This window comes from Salmo salar, chromosome 09, assembly GCF_965601325.2.
Source record: "Salmo salar chromosome 09, fSalSal1, whole genome shotgun sequence".
NCBI classification, from domain to species: Eukaryota; Metazoa; Chordata; class Actinopteri; order Salmoniformes; family Salmonidae; genus Salmo; species Salmo salar.
The window spans coordinates 73255482-73274201 of NC_138299.1; the positions used below are offsets into that span (position 1 = coordinate 73255482).

General features: G+C 44.4%; 1 protein-coding gene across 4 annotated transcripts; it reads left to right on the forward strand.

Moving 5' to 3' along the window:
* The first annotated feature begins 2884 nt into the window (after window positions 1–2884).
* Window positions 2885–14888, forward strand: LOC106611784 (protocadherin-10). 4 transcript variants are annotated; one of them, XM_014212365.3, is made up of 5 exons: window positions 2885–5752; window positions 6891–6949; window positions 7326–7432; window positions 11437–11813; window positions 13503–14888. In XM_014212365.3, the coding sequence occupies exons 1-5, from the start codon at window positions 3416–3418 to the stop codon at window positions 13554–13556; spliced, it is 2934 nt and encodes a 977-aa protein (XP_014067840.1). In that variant the 5' UTR covers window positions 2885–3415; the 3' UTR covers window positions 13557–14888. The 4 variants fall into 4 exon arrangements, with proteins under 4 accessions (XP_014067840.1, XP_014067839.1, XP_014067838.1 ...); XM_014212364.3 differs by having other exon boundaries at window positions 2886–5917; window positions 11437–11817; XM_014212363.3 differs by having other exon boundaries at window positions 2886–5917.
* The last annotated feature ends 3832 nt before the right edge of the window (window positions 14889–18720 follow it).

The following is an 18720-nucleotide window of genomic DNA, read 5'->3' on the forward strand; positions in this document are numbered from 1 at the left end:
TGTTGTATGTTCTAGTCTGTAGGGAGTGGTGGATTGTGTTGTATGTTCTAGTCTGTAGGGAGTGTTGGATTGTGTTGTATGTTCTAGTCTGTAGGGAGTGGTGGATTGTGTTGTATGTTCTAGTCTGTAGGGAGTGGTGGATTGTGTTGTATGTTCTAGTCTGTAGGGAGTGGTGGATTGTGTTGTATGTTCTAGTCTGTAGGGAGTGGTGGATTGTGTTGTATGTTCTAGTCTGTAGGGAGTGGTGGATTGTGTTGTATGTTCTAGTCTGTAGGGCGTGGTGGATTGTGTTGTATGTTCTAGTCTGTAGGGAGTGGTGGATTGTGTTGTATGTTCTAGTCTGTAGGGAGTGGTGGATTGTGTTGTATGTTCTAGTCTGTAGGGAGTGGTGGATTGTGTTGTATGTTCTAGTCTGTAGGGAGTGGTGGATTGGGTTGCATGTTCTAGTCTGTAGGGAGTGGTGGATTGGGTTGTATGTTCTAGTCTGTAGGGAGTGGTGGATTGAGCACGGCTCAGCTACTGCACAAACAATGGTTCCATAGAAACTAGTGGCAGTAAGAAAGCCATTGTTCTGTATTGTGTCTTACACAGCCAATGAAGAAAGCAAGTCAATGAATATCAGTGGAGTGGATATCTGTTGAGAATGGATATCTGTTGAGAAATCACCTCACTGTCAGCAAGCTATTTCTTCAAAGGTAGAAAGCCACATGCTGTTAAAGTAGTACATCCTCAACATTGAACAGGAGCCATTGACAACACAGCTGAGGTTATTTTCCGGCCATAAAACACTGTTTGAGGAGAGAGGCTTTGCCTTCCATTCCTATGAACAGAGAGAGAGGAAGAGATAATCAGAGTAATATTCCAATCAGTAAATGTCCTAAAATATTCATGCTCCCCCCCAAACACACACACTTGTAGCACTCTCCCCTGGCTATGAGAGTCTACAGTAATGCAGCTCGTCAGATAGACTCTCCTGGTTTGATGTGACTTGATTTTAGGAGAAAATCTCCTCTTGGATGCAACTGATATTGACCCTCCTGTGGCATATTATGATTTGCAATTGGCAATTGCTTTGGCAATTGTGTGGTACATTCCTTTGCTGGAGCCCATGCAGGAAATCTGAAATGTCCCCTTTTTGGATCAACGAGGATGAGGAAGAAGTGCAAAGGGGGGAGAAAGGGTGTAGTGGCGTCATTGCTCACTAGGGGGAGCTCTTGGTCTCTGGCAGCCTGAACAGGGTCCCCTCTTATCACCTGTGTTCATCAGTCCATGCCTACTGAACACTTGGCTCTGGGTGGAATCAGCCCACAGGCACAGATCTAAGATCAGCTTACCGTGCCACATTCCTAACTTTAAAACATAGCAGGGAGAAATACAAAAATGAGCTCAGATCAGTGTCCAGGGGCGACTTTACCCCACTCCAAACACTGACCAACTCATTGGCTGTTTTTCAGTACAATCCTTAGAAACACAGACCTCTGAGGACCAGGCAAGGAATACTTTTATATGACATATTTATGAGGGCTTTATATGAGACAGAGAGAGAGAGAGAGAGAGAGAGAGAGAGAGAAAAGAGAGAGAGAGAGAGAGAGAGAGAGAGAGAGAAAGAGAGAGAGACAGAGAGAGAGAGAGAGAGAGAGAGAGAGAGAGAGAGAGAGAGAGAGAGAGAGAGAGACAGGGAGAGAGAGAGAGAGAGAGACCCCCATAGACTGCCAGCAATCTATCAAGTCCTTTCAAATCAGTGATAGCAAATAAAAACACAGAGGAAACGGCTGTTGTGTAAGAGTATTGGGATGAATCCATTTTATTCCATTAGAAGTAAAAGTACATCCAGAATAGTAACCAATGCCTCACAATATGTGATGCGTCATCAGTGTACCACTCACCACAATGGGCACTCTAAAGTTAGATCTCAGACATAGCACTCCATTCAGTCCATCCAGGCCAGTGTACATATAGCATTAGCATCTATACAGCCTTGTTCTTTTTTTTTCTTCATTAAATTAAATTAGATTTCAATAGAATTCCTACATTGATCATCTAATAATGCACTACACTTTAGATAAAGCATGTGCACTATTCCAGGCCAGAATCCACTTAAGTTACAATATATTTGTCTTGTGTATGAATCACTTTCTTTGTATGTCTTGCCTGTGAATGTGCGTTTTGGTACTGTCTGACGTCACGTACAGCTCCGCGGATGTGGGATCTTTTCCATCCAGCTTTATCAGCACATCGTAACAAAGGAAACAACACACAAAAAGGAAACTAAGATATGTGTAACCTATGTCATACTAGGCGAGATTTGAACCGGTGAACTGTGTTTGATGTTTCTCTCTTGGCCGCTAGGGGACGCGTAAGGTCTGTGGTTTACACCTTGTGTCGATAGAGGCTCAGAAATATTGCAAACAAGTATCCCTGTTTCGTGTGAGCGCAGTTTAAAAAAAGAGTAGGCGCAGAGGTTGTTGGCTGCATGAGGAATACTCACACTGTGGTGCGTACAAGCCTCATCAGAATATACGTGATTGACTCATATCTGGCCTATTCATCTTGCATGTCCATACATTATCCTCAAACAAATAGTCTACACATCAATCAATGACAAGCATCTAATTAACTATTGTGTTCCGTATTCCTAAAAAAAAAACAAGAAATGGTGTGTTGTGGTTTTGTTAAAAACAATAAAACCCCAACCCTCCTCCCCTCTTTCAAATGTATCTTCCTCGTTAGGTATTCAGCTCGATCCAGCAACTAGGCGGGGAGCGTCACATCACAGAGAGCGCTGTCCACTGTTAACAGACGTCCCAAACGTCCAATAAGGAGTGAGCTCTGCTGGTGCCCGAAGATCCCGTTGGCTGGTAGAGTAGGTGCGCTGCGGAAAAAGCGAATAGTTGAGTGAACAGCATTCAGTTGTCGGAGAGGAGACCGCAGCAGTGTGTGCGCTATAGGGAGCAGATATCAACGGAGAGAGAGAGAGAGAGAGAGAAAGTCAGACAACAGTGGCTGTTTGAGAATAGGCATAATTAGAAAAAGCTCATGACAAAATGCATCGATTACGTGCATGGTACGGATTATGATGTTTTAAAATTGATATATGCATTTAGAGTAATCTCCTCATCACTTAAATAGCACTCCGCATCATTGGAATGTGCACTGCTGCCATAAACGGACGCATCTGAAGTAGCCCAGAGCTTGTTGATTTGGCAGTGAAGACAGGCTTTAGGGTGTAATCAGACCTGCATTAACCATCACAAACAAGATGGTCCACGGTTGACGGGACTACTAAAATACAAATTTTTTTCTCCCAAAGCCTTATACATTTTGGGGACTTTCCTTGGACTAATGGTAATGGGAATTGACGCGTTAAATAAAAAAGGATAGAGATTTTTTTCCAAAGTACACTTGTTCTTTGGCGATGATTGTGCTATTCCTTCTTCTGTGTATTACAAATGGAGTGGTCTCGCAGATACGCTACTCTGTGCCGGAGGAGGCGGATCACGGCACGTTCGTAGGGAATATTGCCGAGGACCTTGGACTGGACATGACCAAAATCGCCTCGCGGCGCTTCCAGGTGGTGCCTAGCTCGCGGACGCCGTACCTGGAAGTGAACATGGAGAACGGGATTCTGTTCGTCAACGAAAGAATTGACCGGGAGCAGATCTGCAAGCAGAGTGCCAGCTGCCTATTACACCTTGAAGTGTTTCTGGAGAACCCACTTGAGCTGTTCCGCGTGGAGATAGAGGTCGTGGATATCAATGACAATCCGCCCAGCTTCCCCGAGACCGACATCACGGTGGAGATTTCAGAGAGCGCTACCCCTGGTACCCGGTTCCCTCTTGAGAGTGCATTCGATCCGGACGTGGGCTCCAACGCGCTGCGCACATACGACATCACCACCAATAACTACTTCTACCTGGATGTGCAGACGCAGACCGACGGGAACAAATTCGCAGAGCTGGTGCTGGAGAAGCCGCTGGACAGGGAGCAGCAGGCGGCCCACAGGTACGTGCTAACTGCTGTGGACGGGGGGCAGCCTCCACGGACAGGCACTGCTCTGCTGGTGGTCAAAGTGCTGGATTCTAACGACAACGTGCCCGTGTTTGACCAGCCGGTGTATTCGGTGAGCCTTCAGGAAAACGCACCGGTGGGGACCCTCGTTATCCAACTGAACGCCACCGACTTGGACGAGGGGCAGAACGGGGAGATAGTGTATTCATTCAGCAACCACATATCCAGCCGCGTCAAGGATCTGTTCGCCATAGATGCGCGCACTGGACGAATCGAGGTGTGCGGCGAGGTGGATTTTGAGGAGAGCAGCTTATATCAAATATTCGTTCAGGCGAAAGATCTTGGACCCAATGCAGTGGCTGCACACTGTAAAGTTCTGGTGAAAGTGACAGACGTAAATGATAATGCTCCTGATATCACCTTTAGCACCGTGACTGAGTCGGTGAGCGAGAGGGCAGCCCCAGGTACCGTTATAGCCCTGCTGAGCGTGACGGACAAAGATGCTGAGGAAAACGGAAAGATTCATGTTGAAATCCTCGGTGACGTCCCGTTCAAACTCAAACCCTCCTTTAGGAACTATTTCACCATTGTAACAGACGGACCTCTAAATAGGGAGAATGCTGACTCTTATTCAGTGACTGTAGTTGCCAAGGATACAGGGACCCCTTCCCTCGCAACCAGTAAATCAATCAAAGTGCAAGTGTCGGATGAAAATGACAATGCGCCAACGTTTACGCAGCCCATATATGATGTTTATGTGACTGAAAATAATGTGCCAGGTGCTTATATCCACGCTGTGACAGCTTTGGACCCAGACGTTGGACAGAACGCTCTAATTAGTTACTCCATAATGGATTGTGATATTCAGGGTATGTCTGTGAAAACATATGTGTCAATCAACGAGGAAACTGGCTACCTTTACGCACTCAGATCATTCGATTACGAGCAGCTTAAAGACTTCACTTTCATGGTTCAGGCGAAAGATGCAGGTAGCCCCGAGCTCTCCTCGAACGCGACGGTCAAAGTGATCATCGTAGACCAGAATGACAACCCTCCCTCAGTCATTGCTCCTCTGGGTAAAAATGGCACTGCGAGAGAGCCGCTGCCCCGCTCCGCCGAGCCTGGCTACCTGGTGACCCGTATCGTCGCCATGGACGCAGATGACGGCGAGAACGCACGGCTCTCCTACAGCATCCAGCGGGGGAACGAGAACGGCATGTTCCGTATGGACTGGAGGACAGGAGAGCTGCGCACTGCCCGGCGCGTCTCAACCAAGCGGGACCCGAACCAGATGTATGACCTGTTGATAGAGGTGAGGGACCACGGCCAGCCACCCCTCTCCTCCACCGCCAGTGTGTTCGTGGTGCTGGTGGACAGCGTGGTGGAGGACCACCGGGAGAGGGGCACCGCCAAGTCCAAGGAGACCACTCTGGACCTTACCCTCATCCTCATCATCGCCTTGGGCTCTGTCTCCTTCATCTTCCTCCTGGCTATGATCGTGCTGGCCGTGCGCTGCCAGAAGGACAAAAAGCTAAATATCTACACGTGCCTCACCAGTGATTGTTGCCTTGGGTGCGCCACATGCTGCAGCAGGCATGCGCGAGCCCGCAAGAAAAAGCTCAGCAAGTCTGATATCATGCTGGTGCAGAGCGCCAACGTCACCGGGGCCGGTACAGCCCAAGTGCCCGTGGAAGAGTCCGGGAGCTTCGGCTCTCACCACCAAAACCAGAACTATTGCTACCAGGTATGTCTGACACCGGAGTCTGCCAAAACCGACCTCATGTTCCTAAAGCCGTGTAGCCCATCTAGGAGCACAGACACGGAACACAACCCGTGCGGGGCCATAGTGACAGGGTACACTGACCAGCAGCCTGACATCATATCAAACGGCAGCATTTTATCAAGCGAGGTAAGAGTCCTCTCATACCTTCGAACCCCAAAAACCCACAGCGTGTAATTGCTATCAGTTTAATGCATATAGGTTGAGATAACCGCAAACATGCTTGTTTCAAAACATTCTCACTGCTGCAATTAGTATGTAGATAAAAATGTAATCAAAAATAAGATGCATCACGCATTGCCAGGGAATTTAATTAATTAAGCATCCCTAAAATTGACGATAACTTCCTGTATGTTGCATCACCCCATTGTTTAAACAGAGTCCTCTACAAATATGTTTGTTATTTTCCATGACACATAATCCTGCATATCCTGCCATTAATTTCCGGAACGGCAATTCAACCGAACATGATTGCTAGTTGCTGACATGTTGCGGTCGGCAGTCCTGCGGGAGATAGATTATCATTGCAATAGTCATGATTGCATGTTTATGTTTTGCTCAGAAGTGGTTTTGAAGTAGGCTGGATTTGGAATAAGATAAGCATAAATGAGGCTAATATATGGGCGCCTTGAAGGTGTGTGTGTGTGTGTGTGTGTGTGTGTGTGTGTGTGTTACTGTTGTCTGCGCAATGACCATGTCCCCTGTGAGAACACACACATTACGCACACCAGTCACGATCGTGCTGAGTCGCACTGAAACAAAGATCAGTCTATAGTTGCGCTAGCCTGAATAGGTGCACCACTTCATTTTCTCCCTGGCAGTAGGTATATCTATCTATGCTCTCGGTTAGGAGGCCTAAAACGCCACCTCTCAAAATATAGGCCAATATATATATATATATTCCTCTTTGATTTAGAGGGGTTGGGTTAAATGCGGAAGACGCATTTCAGTTGAATGCATTCAGTTGTACAATTGACTAGGTATCCCCCTTTCCCTTTACCAGATTTAATTGTTGTTATTTTGTGTTCTCATGAACATCCTGTTTTGATTATCAAATACCACCACGTCCCAAACACAGGAATGTCCCGCCTATCTCTTTCAGACCAAACATCAGCGAGCCGAACTCAGTTACCTGGTGGACAGACCTCGGCGTGTGAACAGGTAAGGAGCACGAGCACGCACACCTGGTGGCCTGCGGGTGATGTGATTGAGAGTGTTGTGGCCATTCAATGCCAGAGGGGAGGGACTCTACAAACCACAAGCATGCCAACAAGACTCAACACCTAGGAATGGTTGTCTTTCTGGCGCTGCCCACCTGTGAATACACTCACCATCAATGATGATGATAATGAAGTGCAGGATAATGAATGCATGATGATGATGAAGACTGTGATATTGACATTTCCTTCATTTTTTTTGCCAACTTTTTATTTGTTTATTTTTTTTTACATACGTTTGAAAATAAATGAGGCCTACCACTATCTTCAATACACTTCAGTCTTCAATGTTCTTTATTCTTCCCCTATTCTGTGCCCAGTTCGGCTTTCCAAGAAGCGGATCTCGTTAGCTCTAAAGACAGTGGTCACGGTGACAGCGAACAGGGCGACAGTGACCATGACGCCACCAATCGAGGTCACTCTACGGGTAAGTTCATCCACCACCGTCCCCTTTTCAGTTCTTGGCTGATTGTGCGGCTTGTTGCTCTCTCGTCATCCAGCTCCGGTGGCTGCGGTTTCTCTGCTATCACCACTGTAAGCGACTCACTCACTGTGCGCTGCACGAATATCGGCTGCTTTCGGAGTTCCTGACTAGTCGTGTCATACTCATTCTCTCCATCTCAAATATTGAAAATGCGCTTAGGACTTATAAAATATTGCCTATAGTGTTTTTCTAACTATTTTGGTTTAGACAACTATAACAGTGGGCTGTTATTCGTATATTTTAGTCGTCCTGTGAATGTGAATTCGCTCTCCTGGCTGTAGCTCAATCTCGTTCATGTTTTGAGACAATGACGTTATGCTGAATTTAAGCCTGTTGTTAGTAAAAATGCAAGGTCGTTAATGAGGGTGGGCCCGCTGCTAGGGACCACATGGCAGAAACGTGACGGAATTCACAACGAGGACCGGTTGGCTTGTCATTGGACGGTGCGGTGTGGTGTGGGAACGGGACCAAATAGGTTGCGGCCGCAGACAAACAAACGATTCATTAATTGACTGCGCTGGGTGCTGACGCCCGCCCTAGGCCCCTACCACCGCACTGACCGCATTCCTGATTGCCCGTCAGCTTTTATCTGCTCTACCTAAAGGATCACATTCCGGGTTTTTACAATTGGTCTTCTCAGCTATGAATTCCGTTATCTTTTCATTAATCCGTGCGATTGCTTTGGTCCAGCCGCGTGTGTGTGTGTGTGTGTGTGTGTGTGTGTGTGTGTGTGTGTGTGTGTGTGTGTGTGTCAATGCCCATGGTTTTTTGAATAGCAACATGGTCAGCCCCGAGGGTGAACCCACATCATGCGAAATGAGCCATTAATGCCACTATTGTAAGCCAGTGGATATACACAGACGTTTTAAGGAAGCATCCTGTTTTATTTAGCCTACTTTTCTTTTAAAATTGTATCTGGTTAGCTTGGACTTCTTTATAAAGTCACTTCTCAGATTGAACACCTTTGATGTTCAACCAAAAGGTATTTATTTAGGTGGTTGACGTCTACATACGTTTTAGCCATATTAGATGCTACAGGCTAGTATTAGCTTCTTCAATACAGAGACTACAGGAGCTATACTTCCTTATTCAGAGAACCCTTCTTTACTTCATGTAGGGCTTGACCAAGCTCCTAATGCTAAGTGTTGACTCCATGGTGTGGTATTGAGTGGACTTTGCTGTCTTTTGCTTTTGACTTTGAGTATCCTTGTATGGCAATAGGCTACTGTTGCTTTGTTATGGAATTATCGGAGAGCTTAATGTCTTTAAAGAGATTAATTGCTGTGCATTTAGTCTTTGTTTGATTAGGATAATTGATAGCGCGGCTTAGCATCGTCTGCTTGCACAACACTTGGAAATCACTGCGCTTATTTGATAAGTGATAATTGAGTTTGCTGACATGTCGAAACCTCACGGTTTTTCTTAATTACATGTTTTATTTTCCGTGAAACATTCCCAAATTTAATGAGGACAGGGTGAACCATAGGGTAACTATAGCACTGTGATTGTCATTGAAAATGGTGATCATTCAGTTGAATAAAGGTTTGTTGATATTGGATGGACTAAGTGGAGTACTATTCTGGTATCAGAGATGACATAGCTTATCTTATATAGACTGTTATTATGGATACATTGTCACCATACTGTTTTGGAACTTTGGAATTGGCATTCCTTCCCACCTCACTATCCCCCTCTCCATCTTTCCCCCTCCCCATTCCCCCAGTTGCCGTGGCGAATCCCTCCTTAGGCCTGCGGTTCACGTTATCGCTGTGGTAACAGCTCGCTGATCAGTAATTCATTTTCAGACCTCTGCATACCAATTACCAAATGAAGGTTATTATCAAGACTGCTGTTTGCCCTGCTCGAGAGCCATGCAGAATCAGAAGATGGAGACGTACACAATAAAGTAGGGGGTCAGTGCATTTACAGACAGTCTCTCTCTCCCTTGAACAATCTTAACCCCCCCCTCTCTCTCTCTCTCTCTCTCTCTGAATAAGGGAGAGACGTGTTGACACAGTGCTTTCAGTGCATATTAAAGTCAGACTGATGTACTATATAGCCTTCGACTGGGGCTGTAATTCTTTTCTCATGTTTGATCGGTAAAATCGTTAAAGTACCACGGCCCAGAATTAATGTGGATATTCATTCACATCTTTTAATAAACCTTCAGCTTTATGAGGACAGGTCAATTCAATACACAGTGGTGTTTTTCCTTTCGTAGTTTTTTCTTCTGAAGATACACCTCATTTCCTAAAATGTCAAGAAATATCAAAAAGTCTTGTTCTGGCTTTGTAGCGGAGACGTTTCCCTCGGAGTGTGTGTGTGTGTGCCTTATCACTTCTCCAGACTCTAAATGCCAGGGCACGGGCCCTATTTAAAATGCAAAAGAGATTCATATTCAAAAGCCTCGTCGTGTGAATGTTGGAGATGGAAATATATTCAGTATCCAGGGTCATAGGTTATTGTCTCATTGCTTTGGTGAATATCTAAAGAAGTGCAGGTACCACTTGTTGAAATGAGGGGTAAATATATGGTAGAAAACACAGCCACACTATTTGGAGAGTCTGGATAGTCCATCTGTAGATGCTCTACAGGTGGTCATACTATCTGTTGATAAGCAACTTCTGGCTAAGGTTAGGATTAGGGTTAGGTTTAGAATAAGGGTTAGGGTTAGGATAAGGGTTAGTAGATAGTTATTTGAAATGTTACTGATAGTCTGTAGAGCATCTACAGATGGACTATCCAAATGAAGTGTTACCGAAACCACTCATTGATCTATTGCGTATGGAGTCTCTATTAGTAGATACATAATGCCATAGGACAAACTTAACGTTCTGTGCTGACACTCAACGTGATGGTGTATTTATGGATGTTTGTTAATATTTAATAACAAACTCTCTCGTTAGGAGCCTCGGCATTTTCCCCAAGAGGTTAGCGACGCCGAGCGAAATTAATCCGCTTTGTAACAGCAAATTCTCCCTATGCTGACCCGTGGAAACACACCCACACACACATACACACAAACACAGCAGTCTGAAGCCTAATCAGTCTATGTCATAGGATTATCTGAGGATACTGTTGGTGAGCAGTTTGGGTTTTACTCAGACACACACAACAAAGGACTTACAGTATGTTTGACTTAAACACGTAGACTGAACCATGGACTACGACTGATACATATTAAGTTTGGAAAAACCCTGGTTTTGCTTAATCCCAAAATATTAGTATTTATCCGAATTGAATCATACATTGATTTGATTTGTTATTCACGGGCTCACTTGCACATTCATGAGGAATGACCTCAGAATGAACTTCCTTTTTGACAGAATGCTGATGGACTCAGCAGTTGTTGATCTTGCAATCATTCATTTGATGTAATTGCATGGCCAGTTTGAAAGGATGTGAATAACCGAGGTAATCCAATGATTTTGAGCCCGCGGTTTCCATGAACCAATACCTTGGTCACAATAAGCTCTGAGAGTGTAGTATGGTGTATTGCATGTACAACTTCACTGTGTATTTTAGAAGTCTTGGTTGGTTTTCACAAAGGGCTGTTTTTGCTTGAATCTCTCTAGTGTATCGGTGGAAAGACGCGGGTAGAAAGACCTTCTGACCTTTCCCTGTGCATGCTGGGCTTCCTAGGGTGTTTTTGCTGTGCAGCGAGGCTGAGAGTTTATCTCTCACCACGTACACTGCTGTTTCATTAGATGGGGGCTGGCTTTGATCTCATATGGTGAAAGAGAGAACCATGTGACGAGGAATAAGAGATCTGAGTCTGCATGCGCGCACACACACACAGCAGCTCGTGTTTGTGTGTGTGCGTGTGCGCTTGTTTCTCCTGCTTCTTTTTTACCTTGTTTGAACATGAACGAAGTGTGCTTTTATGACCACTAGCTCTCCTCTCTCCCTCCTTCCCCCCTCTTCTTCTCTCCTCCCTCACTTCCCAGGCGCTGATCTCTTCTCTAACTGCACAGAGGAGTGCAAGGCTCTGGGCCACTCCGACCGCTGCTGGATGCCCTCCTTCGTGCCCTCCGACGGGCGCCAGGCGGCAGACTACCGCAGCAACCTGCACGTGCCAGGCATGGACTCCGTGCCCGACACTGAGGTATTTGAAAGCCAAGAGCAAACGGGCGATAAGTCATTCTCTACCTTTGGCAAAGAGACGCCCCTCAGCCACCTCTACCAAAACCACTACCAAAACCACCACAAAAACCACCTCCACCTCAGCCACCACCATGCCACCCACGCCAACCAAGCCACGCTAGAGAGGAGAGAGTTTGAGGCGCTTCTGTCTAGCACGCGAGCGCCTTACAAACCTGCCTATGTGAGTGAGTATCCGATTTGCACGGCAGCTCTGTAGCTAACCCGCTCTACTCTCTCAACCAACCGACCCTGATCTGACGATTGACTTGAACAATACAAAAAAAAAATAATCCAATTACCTTGTTCCCCCATTGGCTCGAAGTGCCATGAAATTCTTTCATGTCCGCTGACCCGTCTAATTCACCCCCCCTTGTCAGACTTGAACTAACTCTCTTCCTTTCACACATCTTCATTATCACTCTCTCTATCTGTGACGATCTTATCCTCCGTCACAGTCTTCTATATCAATTCACTCCCTCCTTCCACCACCAGCAGCCCCATCTATGTGCCTTTTGAATGTAATGTGCCATGATCAATTAGAGTACAGTTTGGAATCCATAAGAGAGCTTTGACATCGCTGAGACGTTGACATGATGTATAGCTCTGTCTCATTAAGGGCGAGATGGATGTGTTCGCGTACAAGCTGCTTCCCTCGCTCAGAAAGGGAATGGAAAAAAAAGGAGTGTTTTTAATCTGTTTAAAAGAATAGAGGCTAAGAGATTACCCTCTCGTTCGTATTCATCTGATGGTATTGCTCTAGCTCCTAGGATTAAAACCGTTTTAGATAATTGAGGAAAGCAGATGGAAGAAGAGGCATATTTCCATAAGGAATTTCTGTCTCGAAACTCCCTTTTGAAAGGGCAGAAAGAGAAGCATACTCATCACTGCAATTTGGTGATAATGCTTAATTATAATTTTGTCAAGCGCCGCCTTAAGTGTTCCCCGTTTCTTTTATCTCCCGACACAACACACTCAAAATGTTCAAACTGCTGGAGTCGCTCTCTCACCTACCACCGCTTTACACAGCCGCGGCATGCGGCAAAAGGCAAAACATTTGACAGTCATACCAGCATTTATATTTGTATCAAAGCACTACCTCTGATGAATACAGATGAGGTAGAGACTCCGTAAAGATAAAGATGGTACCTTCCTCTCTGTCTAAACCCCCTCCTCCTCCTCTCTGTCTCGTCGACTAAACATGGTCGTGGAGTTAATCACCACAAGGCATTCCTTGTTTAGGGGATGTCTGTTAGGGGGTCTGGTAAGGGGATAACGGGTGGGAATAGGGGGTCTGGTAAGGGGATAACAGGTGGGAATAGGGGGGATTGTCTCATGATACTAAGAGGCTGTGTCTTTCTCTAATCTGATAAAGTAATCCGGACACACAGAGCCCCTTGTAGCCAGAGACGGCGGCCCAGGCGGGGCCCTGTGGCGGATACCGGGTCGGTCATTACCCTAATCAAACAGAGATGACATAGAGCCGCTGCTAGCTGGGGGATTGTTGAGCTGTCATGGGGAGGGGGAAAGGGGTGCGGGGGGCGGGGTAGCTCCATTTGTTCCTATGTCCGGCCGTGGCCCATTTTGAGTTAAGACTCATTGTTGCTATCCTAAATAAATTGGGCGTGCAATATATTCAGAGACGCAGACCCATATTCCCACGCATTATCCATGAGTGATTTCACTGAGCGGATTGAAATGATTCTACAAGAGAACGAATGAAAGGGCTTCCTAATCTTCCTAACCTTGTTTCCTTGACTGTCTTACAACACTGAGTAAATAAATGAAGGTAGCTGTAGATGCACTGTCTGTAATCCATTCTCTCTCAGCAGACAAACTTGACCCCTAATCAGCATGTGTTCTCTGCTTGCAGCGAGGAAAAGGGTTTGCTAGCTCCTTTCGCGTGGACATACCAGAGACTGCATGACTTTGCACAATCAGTCAAAACGACAAAAACTAAATAGAGCATCAAGTTCCATTTCCTTAGCTGTACCACGTCTGACTGACATTCCTCCTACGGAACACGGAACTCTGTGGACAACATTCCCTCCGGAATTCTATTGGAACACTGCCGGCCTTGGATATTACTATCTATGGGACTCTGGAGGGGTTGGAAGTGGTGGGGACGGACAGAGGGACACGGTTAAGAGACGGACAGACAGACGGCTCTACACGAGGACCCCACCGCTCTCAGCAGGACTGAGACAGAGTTGAAAACAGAACTAATAGAGGGGGAGGAGAACGAGGGAGGAGGAGGAGTGGAACGAGGGAGGAGGAGAACAAGGACAGAGGAGGACGAGGGAGGAGGAGGAGGAGGACGAGGGAGGAGATGGAGGAGGACGAGGATCTCTCCTCTCTGATCTGCGTGTGCCTGTTTACAGCACTAATGTACATCTTTTAAGAAGAAGAGAAAAAAAACAGAAAAAAGAACAAACAAAAAAAACAGGAAACGGAACAACGACGTCACTGAGCCCTTTAGATGTTTATACTCACAGCAGAAGCCAGTTGTACAGGAGATCTTTGTGCATTTTAAATGCAATACCACTGTTTTAGACTTGACTGTTTTTCTATTCAGTTTGTGTGGTCAGGTGTCTTCTCCTCAGATCTACAGTACTTCAACTTTATAAGGAAAGATTGTGATTTTTTTTTTAGTTCTGCTTTTGCTTTTTTCACAACATAGTGAGTCTGGACAGTGACGGGCTTTGCCTTTGAATTCTAAGCTGTTCAGTAGTTTATATAATGTGTGAGAAGTGTTAACTGTACTCTATTAAAAAGCTTCAAAATGAATATAAATCTATATAAATCTATCAATATATACTTTTTCTGAAGGTATGCTATCTATTCGGTCGGTTTTTTATTGTGTGTAGACAGAGGTCCATACGCTGCTTAAAGTGCTGTAGAAGGCTTGGGAGGATCTTACAGGTTGGTGGCGTTCTTACCATGAAAACAGAATAGCCTTATCTTTCATGTGAAACCAAGTTTTCATCCAGTTTGATTATTTAATTTTTCACCTTTGGATATTGAAAGTTGAAATTCATGTCTATAAATAAAAAAGTGGTAATAATTTAGATTGAATTCCATGGTAATTCTGTGTTATTGTAACCAAAAAAGGGTCAATTAAAAAGAACAAAACAAAAAGTGGCCAAATAATGAAAGGTGTTGTACACATGCAGTGTAAAATCTAATATACACACATACACACAGTCTTACACACAAACACACCATAATGCCAACAATAAACCGAAAAATGAGAAATGTACGGTCTGTCTCATGTGGTTGATTTTCTATGACTTGGGTATAGAAATACATGCACAACGTCCAATCACAGCAGAGGAAATGGCGGATATGATAACATCTACAGTAGTCCCGATGTACATTCATTGTGTGTCAGTGTCGTTAGATAACTTCAATTCATATTTTACTCTGTAAAGTGTCACCTGTTTTATAGGAAACGTTAAAGTTGTTTTCACATTCTCTATTTCTCTTGATTTTACATGCACCCCGCTGGTGATGTGTTCGTTCTAGTGACTGATGCACGGTGAGGACATGTTATAATTTTCACAGAGTCTGAATGGAGGAAGGATGAAACTCCAGATGCACTTTTATTATTTAAATGTTTTATTTGACCTTTATTTAACTAGGCAATTAAGTTAAGAACAAAGTCTTATTTTCAATGACGGCCTAGGAACAGTGGGTTAACTGCCTTGTTCAGGGGCGGAACGACAGATTTTTACCTTGTCCAACGCTCTAACCACTAGGCTACCTGCCGCCCCAGAGTACAGGCTGCAGTTCTGGAAAATCACACTTTTCAGTTGGACACAATGTTCATTGGATTTCAGTGGAGTTCAACGCTTTGACAACTGCTACAGAGAAATCATAGAAAATATGTGTTACCCCTTAGGTGCTATAACAGCCTCCACTCTCCTGGGAAGGCTTTCCACTAGATGTTGGAACATTGCTGCGGGGAATTGCTTCCATTCAGCCACAGGAGGATTTGTGAGGTTGGGCACTGATGTTGGGCGATAAGGCCTGGCTTGCAGTCGACGTTCCAATTCATCCCAAAGGTGTTCGATGGGTTTGAGGTCAGGGCTCTGTGCAGGCCAGTCAAGTTCTTCCACACCGATCTCGACAAACCATTTCTGTATGGACCTCGCTTTGTGCAAGGGGGCATTGACATGCTGAAACAGGAAAAGGCCTTCCCCAAACTGTTGCCACAAAGTTGGAAGCGCTAATAATCTAGATTGTCATTGTATGCTGTAGCGTTAAGATTTCCCTTCACTGGAACTAAGGGGCCTTAGTTGGCACTATGCATTGAAGCAAGTAGCGTTCTTCTGGCATCCGTCAAACCCAGTCTGACTGCCAGATGGTGAAGCATCATTCATCACTTCAGGGAACGCGTTTCCACTGCTCCGGAGTCCAATGGCGGCGAGTTTTACACCACACAAGCCGACGTTTGGCGTTGCGCATGGTGATCTTAGGCTTGTGTGCGGCTGCTCGACCACGGAAACCCATTTCATTAAACTCCCGACAAACAGTCATTGTGCTGACATTCCTTCCAGCGGCAGTTTGGAAGTGGATAGTGAGTGTTGCAACCGAGGACAGGCGATTTTTACACGTTATGCTCTTCAGCACTCGGCAGTCCTGTTCTGTGTGCCTGTGTGGCCTACCACTTCACAGCGCACGAAGAGAAGCACGAGATTGAACTTCACTCAACTTTCTAGATTTCCCCCCCTTAGTTAATTAACACTATCAACGTTGCCCTTTACTGTGGAAATTTTGATTAGTCCAGTTATAGATAATTTGTAGTCAGCAATGCAGGAGTGATTGCTTCCAACAAGAGCACAAAATGTCTGCATTTCTAGACATCTTTGAAAAGTGAGTCAGGTAAAGAGCTTTTTTTTTGTCTTAAAGGGACAGTGTTGTATTTTGAGACAGGCTTGAATAAGCTAAGTAGCCAATAGGCAGAGGGTAGCATAATTTGTCTGATTTTCTGGAATAATGGGAATAATGGTACATTTTATTTTGTAAAGGGGTTTCTTGCATCAAACAACACAACATTTTCCTTGTCTGAAGGACAAGTGGATTAACAGGTTCATGTCAAGTCTCAGAATGTCGGCCTACATTACATTGAACACCACACATTGGCTGCTACTGTAGGCTGAATGAGAGAACAGCTATTTCCATGGTAAAATGTTATGTGATCCATTTTCTCCATTGTTTTTGATGGTAGGCCACTCTGGTAGGCCTACATTATGATCAAATAGCCACAATAGCCTAGTTGACCACTGTCTAAAACTGTAAAATAAAGCGGGCACAGCCTCAGTGTTCACAGTAAATGCGTGCCGGAAGTTGCAATAGAATTTTCACAACATTCAAGTTTGCGCTCAGCAGACCTGAAATTGTCTCAGTGATGTTTTGTTGTTGTTGAGGGAACATTGTTTGCGGCTGAGCCATTGTTGTTCCTAGATGTTTGTAGTGCATTTTAACTAACAGGCTGTGGCCACACGCTGCTTTCAGTCATCTGTCGGTCTGTTGTGTTTCCTCTCTTAAACCTCATCTCAAAAGTTGACATTCTTTTATAATCTATTCATTTCACACAGGATAAGTACTAAAGAGGGAATGGATGTCTTAAATCATATGGTGCGTGTTTAATCTTTCTGAATTGGCAGAAACGAGACATAAACAAGGTGGAAAAGTCCCTACAGATGGTGATTAACCAATAGCACAGTCTAAACGAGAGACATAATTACGTGTAATCCGTTCTAATCTCACATATTTGAATATTCATTGATGTTTTTCACCAGAGGTGTTCAAACCTGATAAACGAGGTATTCAAATTTATATTAATCTTTGGCTCGTACTCCACATCAAAAACATAACATGCACAAAATAGTGAGACAATATTTATTGGATTCATATTCATTTTCATTTTAAGTCACAATTGGAAATCTACATTTAGAAGAACAAATATAAATGAAATGAGTTTCAATCGGACTTTTGACAAGCCTTTATTTCAGCTTAATGAGGGCAGAACTATCTGCTCTGTTTAGATTTAGAAGGAAACTTTGAAGAGAACAAATGCGGTATAATCATATCTCCTTTCTTCCTAATTGGAACCCATTATATTTGACCTTGCTCACTCATGTTCATCTCTTTCATATTCCAAAAGTTTTATTATCCACGTGTGGTTATGCACACGAGTTTTCAAATGAGAAAACCATTAGAGTATAATGAAAGATAATTTAAGAACAAAAATAAATTACTTACAATTCCCAAAACAAGACAGAAGACTTAGAAAGGGAAAGAGTGAGCAAGAGAGAGAAACAGAGAGAAAAAAGAGAGAGAAAGCGCAAGAAAGAGAGTGCAAGGGGGAATGGCAGAGCGACAGTGAGAAAGAGGCAGGGAGACAGACAGAGAGAGAGAGAGAGAGTGGAGCAAGAGAGAGAGAGATAAATAGAGAGAGAGGAGAGAGAAACTGACATGCTTTTATATTCCCGGGGCATGCCTTATTAACCAATAGTGAGTTTCAAAGTAATTTATTCCACAAAGTCAGAGAGGATTAGAGAGTGTTAACTTTTATGTTGGAGTGCTCCAGTTTTCACACACGGACCAAAGGACTCAACACAATAGCTAGCTCTCAAACCCCCGTTCATCAATGCTGGAGAAATAAAAGAAATGATGACTGTGAACAGTGGCCTCCACGTTAACTGAAGGTTGATTAGAGGTATTCACTGGGGTTTAAAGTGTTAATTTTTTTGGTCAGAGTTACCCCGCTTTAGTCTACCAAGAGCAAACACAACCAACTGTTTTTGAATTAGTAGAAATACAACAAAACTATGGATCAGCATTTACGAAGATGTAATAACTTTAACTTGTAAGAACAGTTACTCTGATACACGTTTACCTTCAACGTTTTCGTTCTCTCATCACCAGCTATTGAAGGTAGTAACAGCCTGATCCCAACAGATATCCCCACAGAACAAAACACATGTTCAGGGCCTTTCTTCTTCTATCTCTACTTCCTCTCCCTTATCTAAAACCTTTTAGTCTGTCATAGGTGTCGTCACTCCATTTCTCCTCTTAGAAGTGCC

Bases quoted from the DNA above. Each gene is read 5' to 3' on its own strand.
- LOC106611784 (XM_014212363.3), top strand. From the start codon at position 3,416: ATGATTGTGCTATTCCTTCTTCTGTGTATTACAAATGGAGTGGTCTCG. The intron at 7,433-11,436 runs GTAAGTTCATCC...CTCACTTCCCAG, and splicing joins CAATCGAGGTCACTCTACGG to GCGCTGATCTCTTCTCTAAC. The intron at 11,814-13,502 runs GTGAGTGAGTAT...CTCTGCTTGCAG, and splicing joins CGCCTTACAAACCTGCCTAT to CGAGGAAAAGGGTTTGCTAG.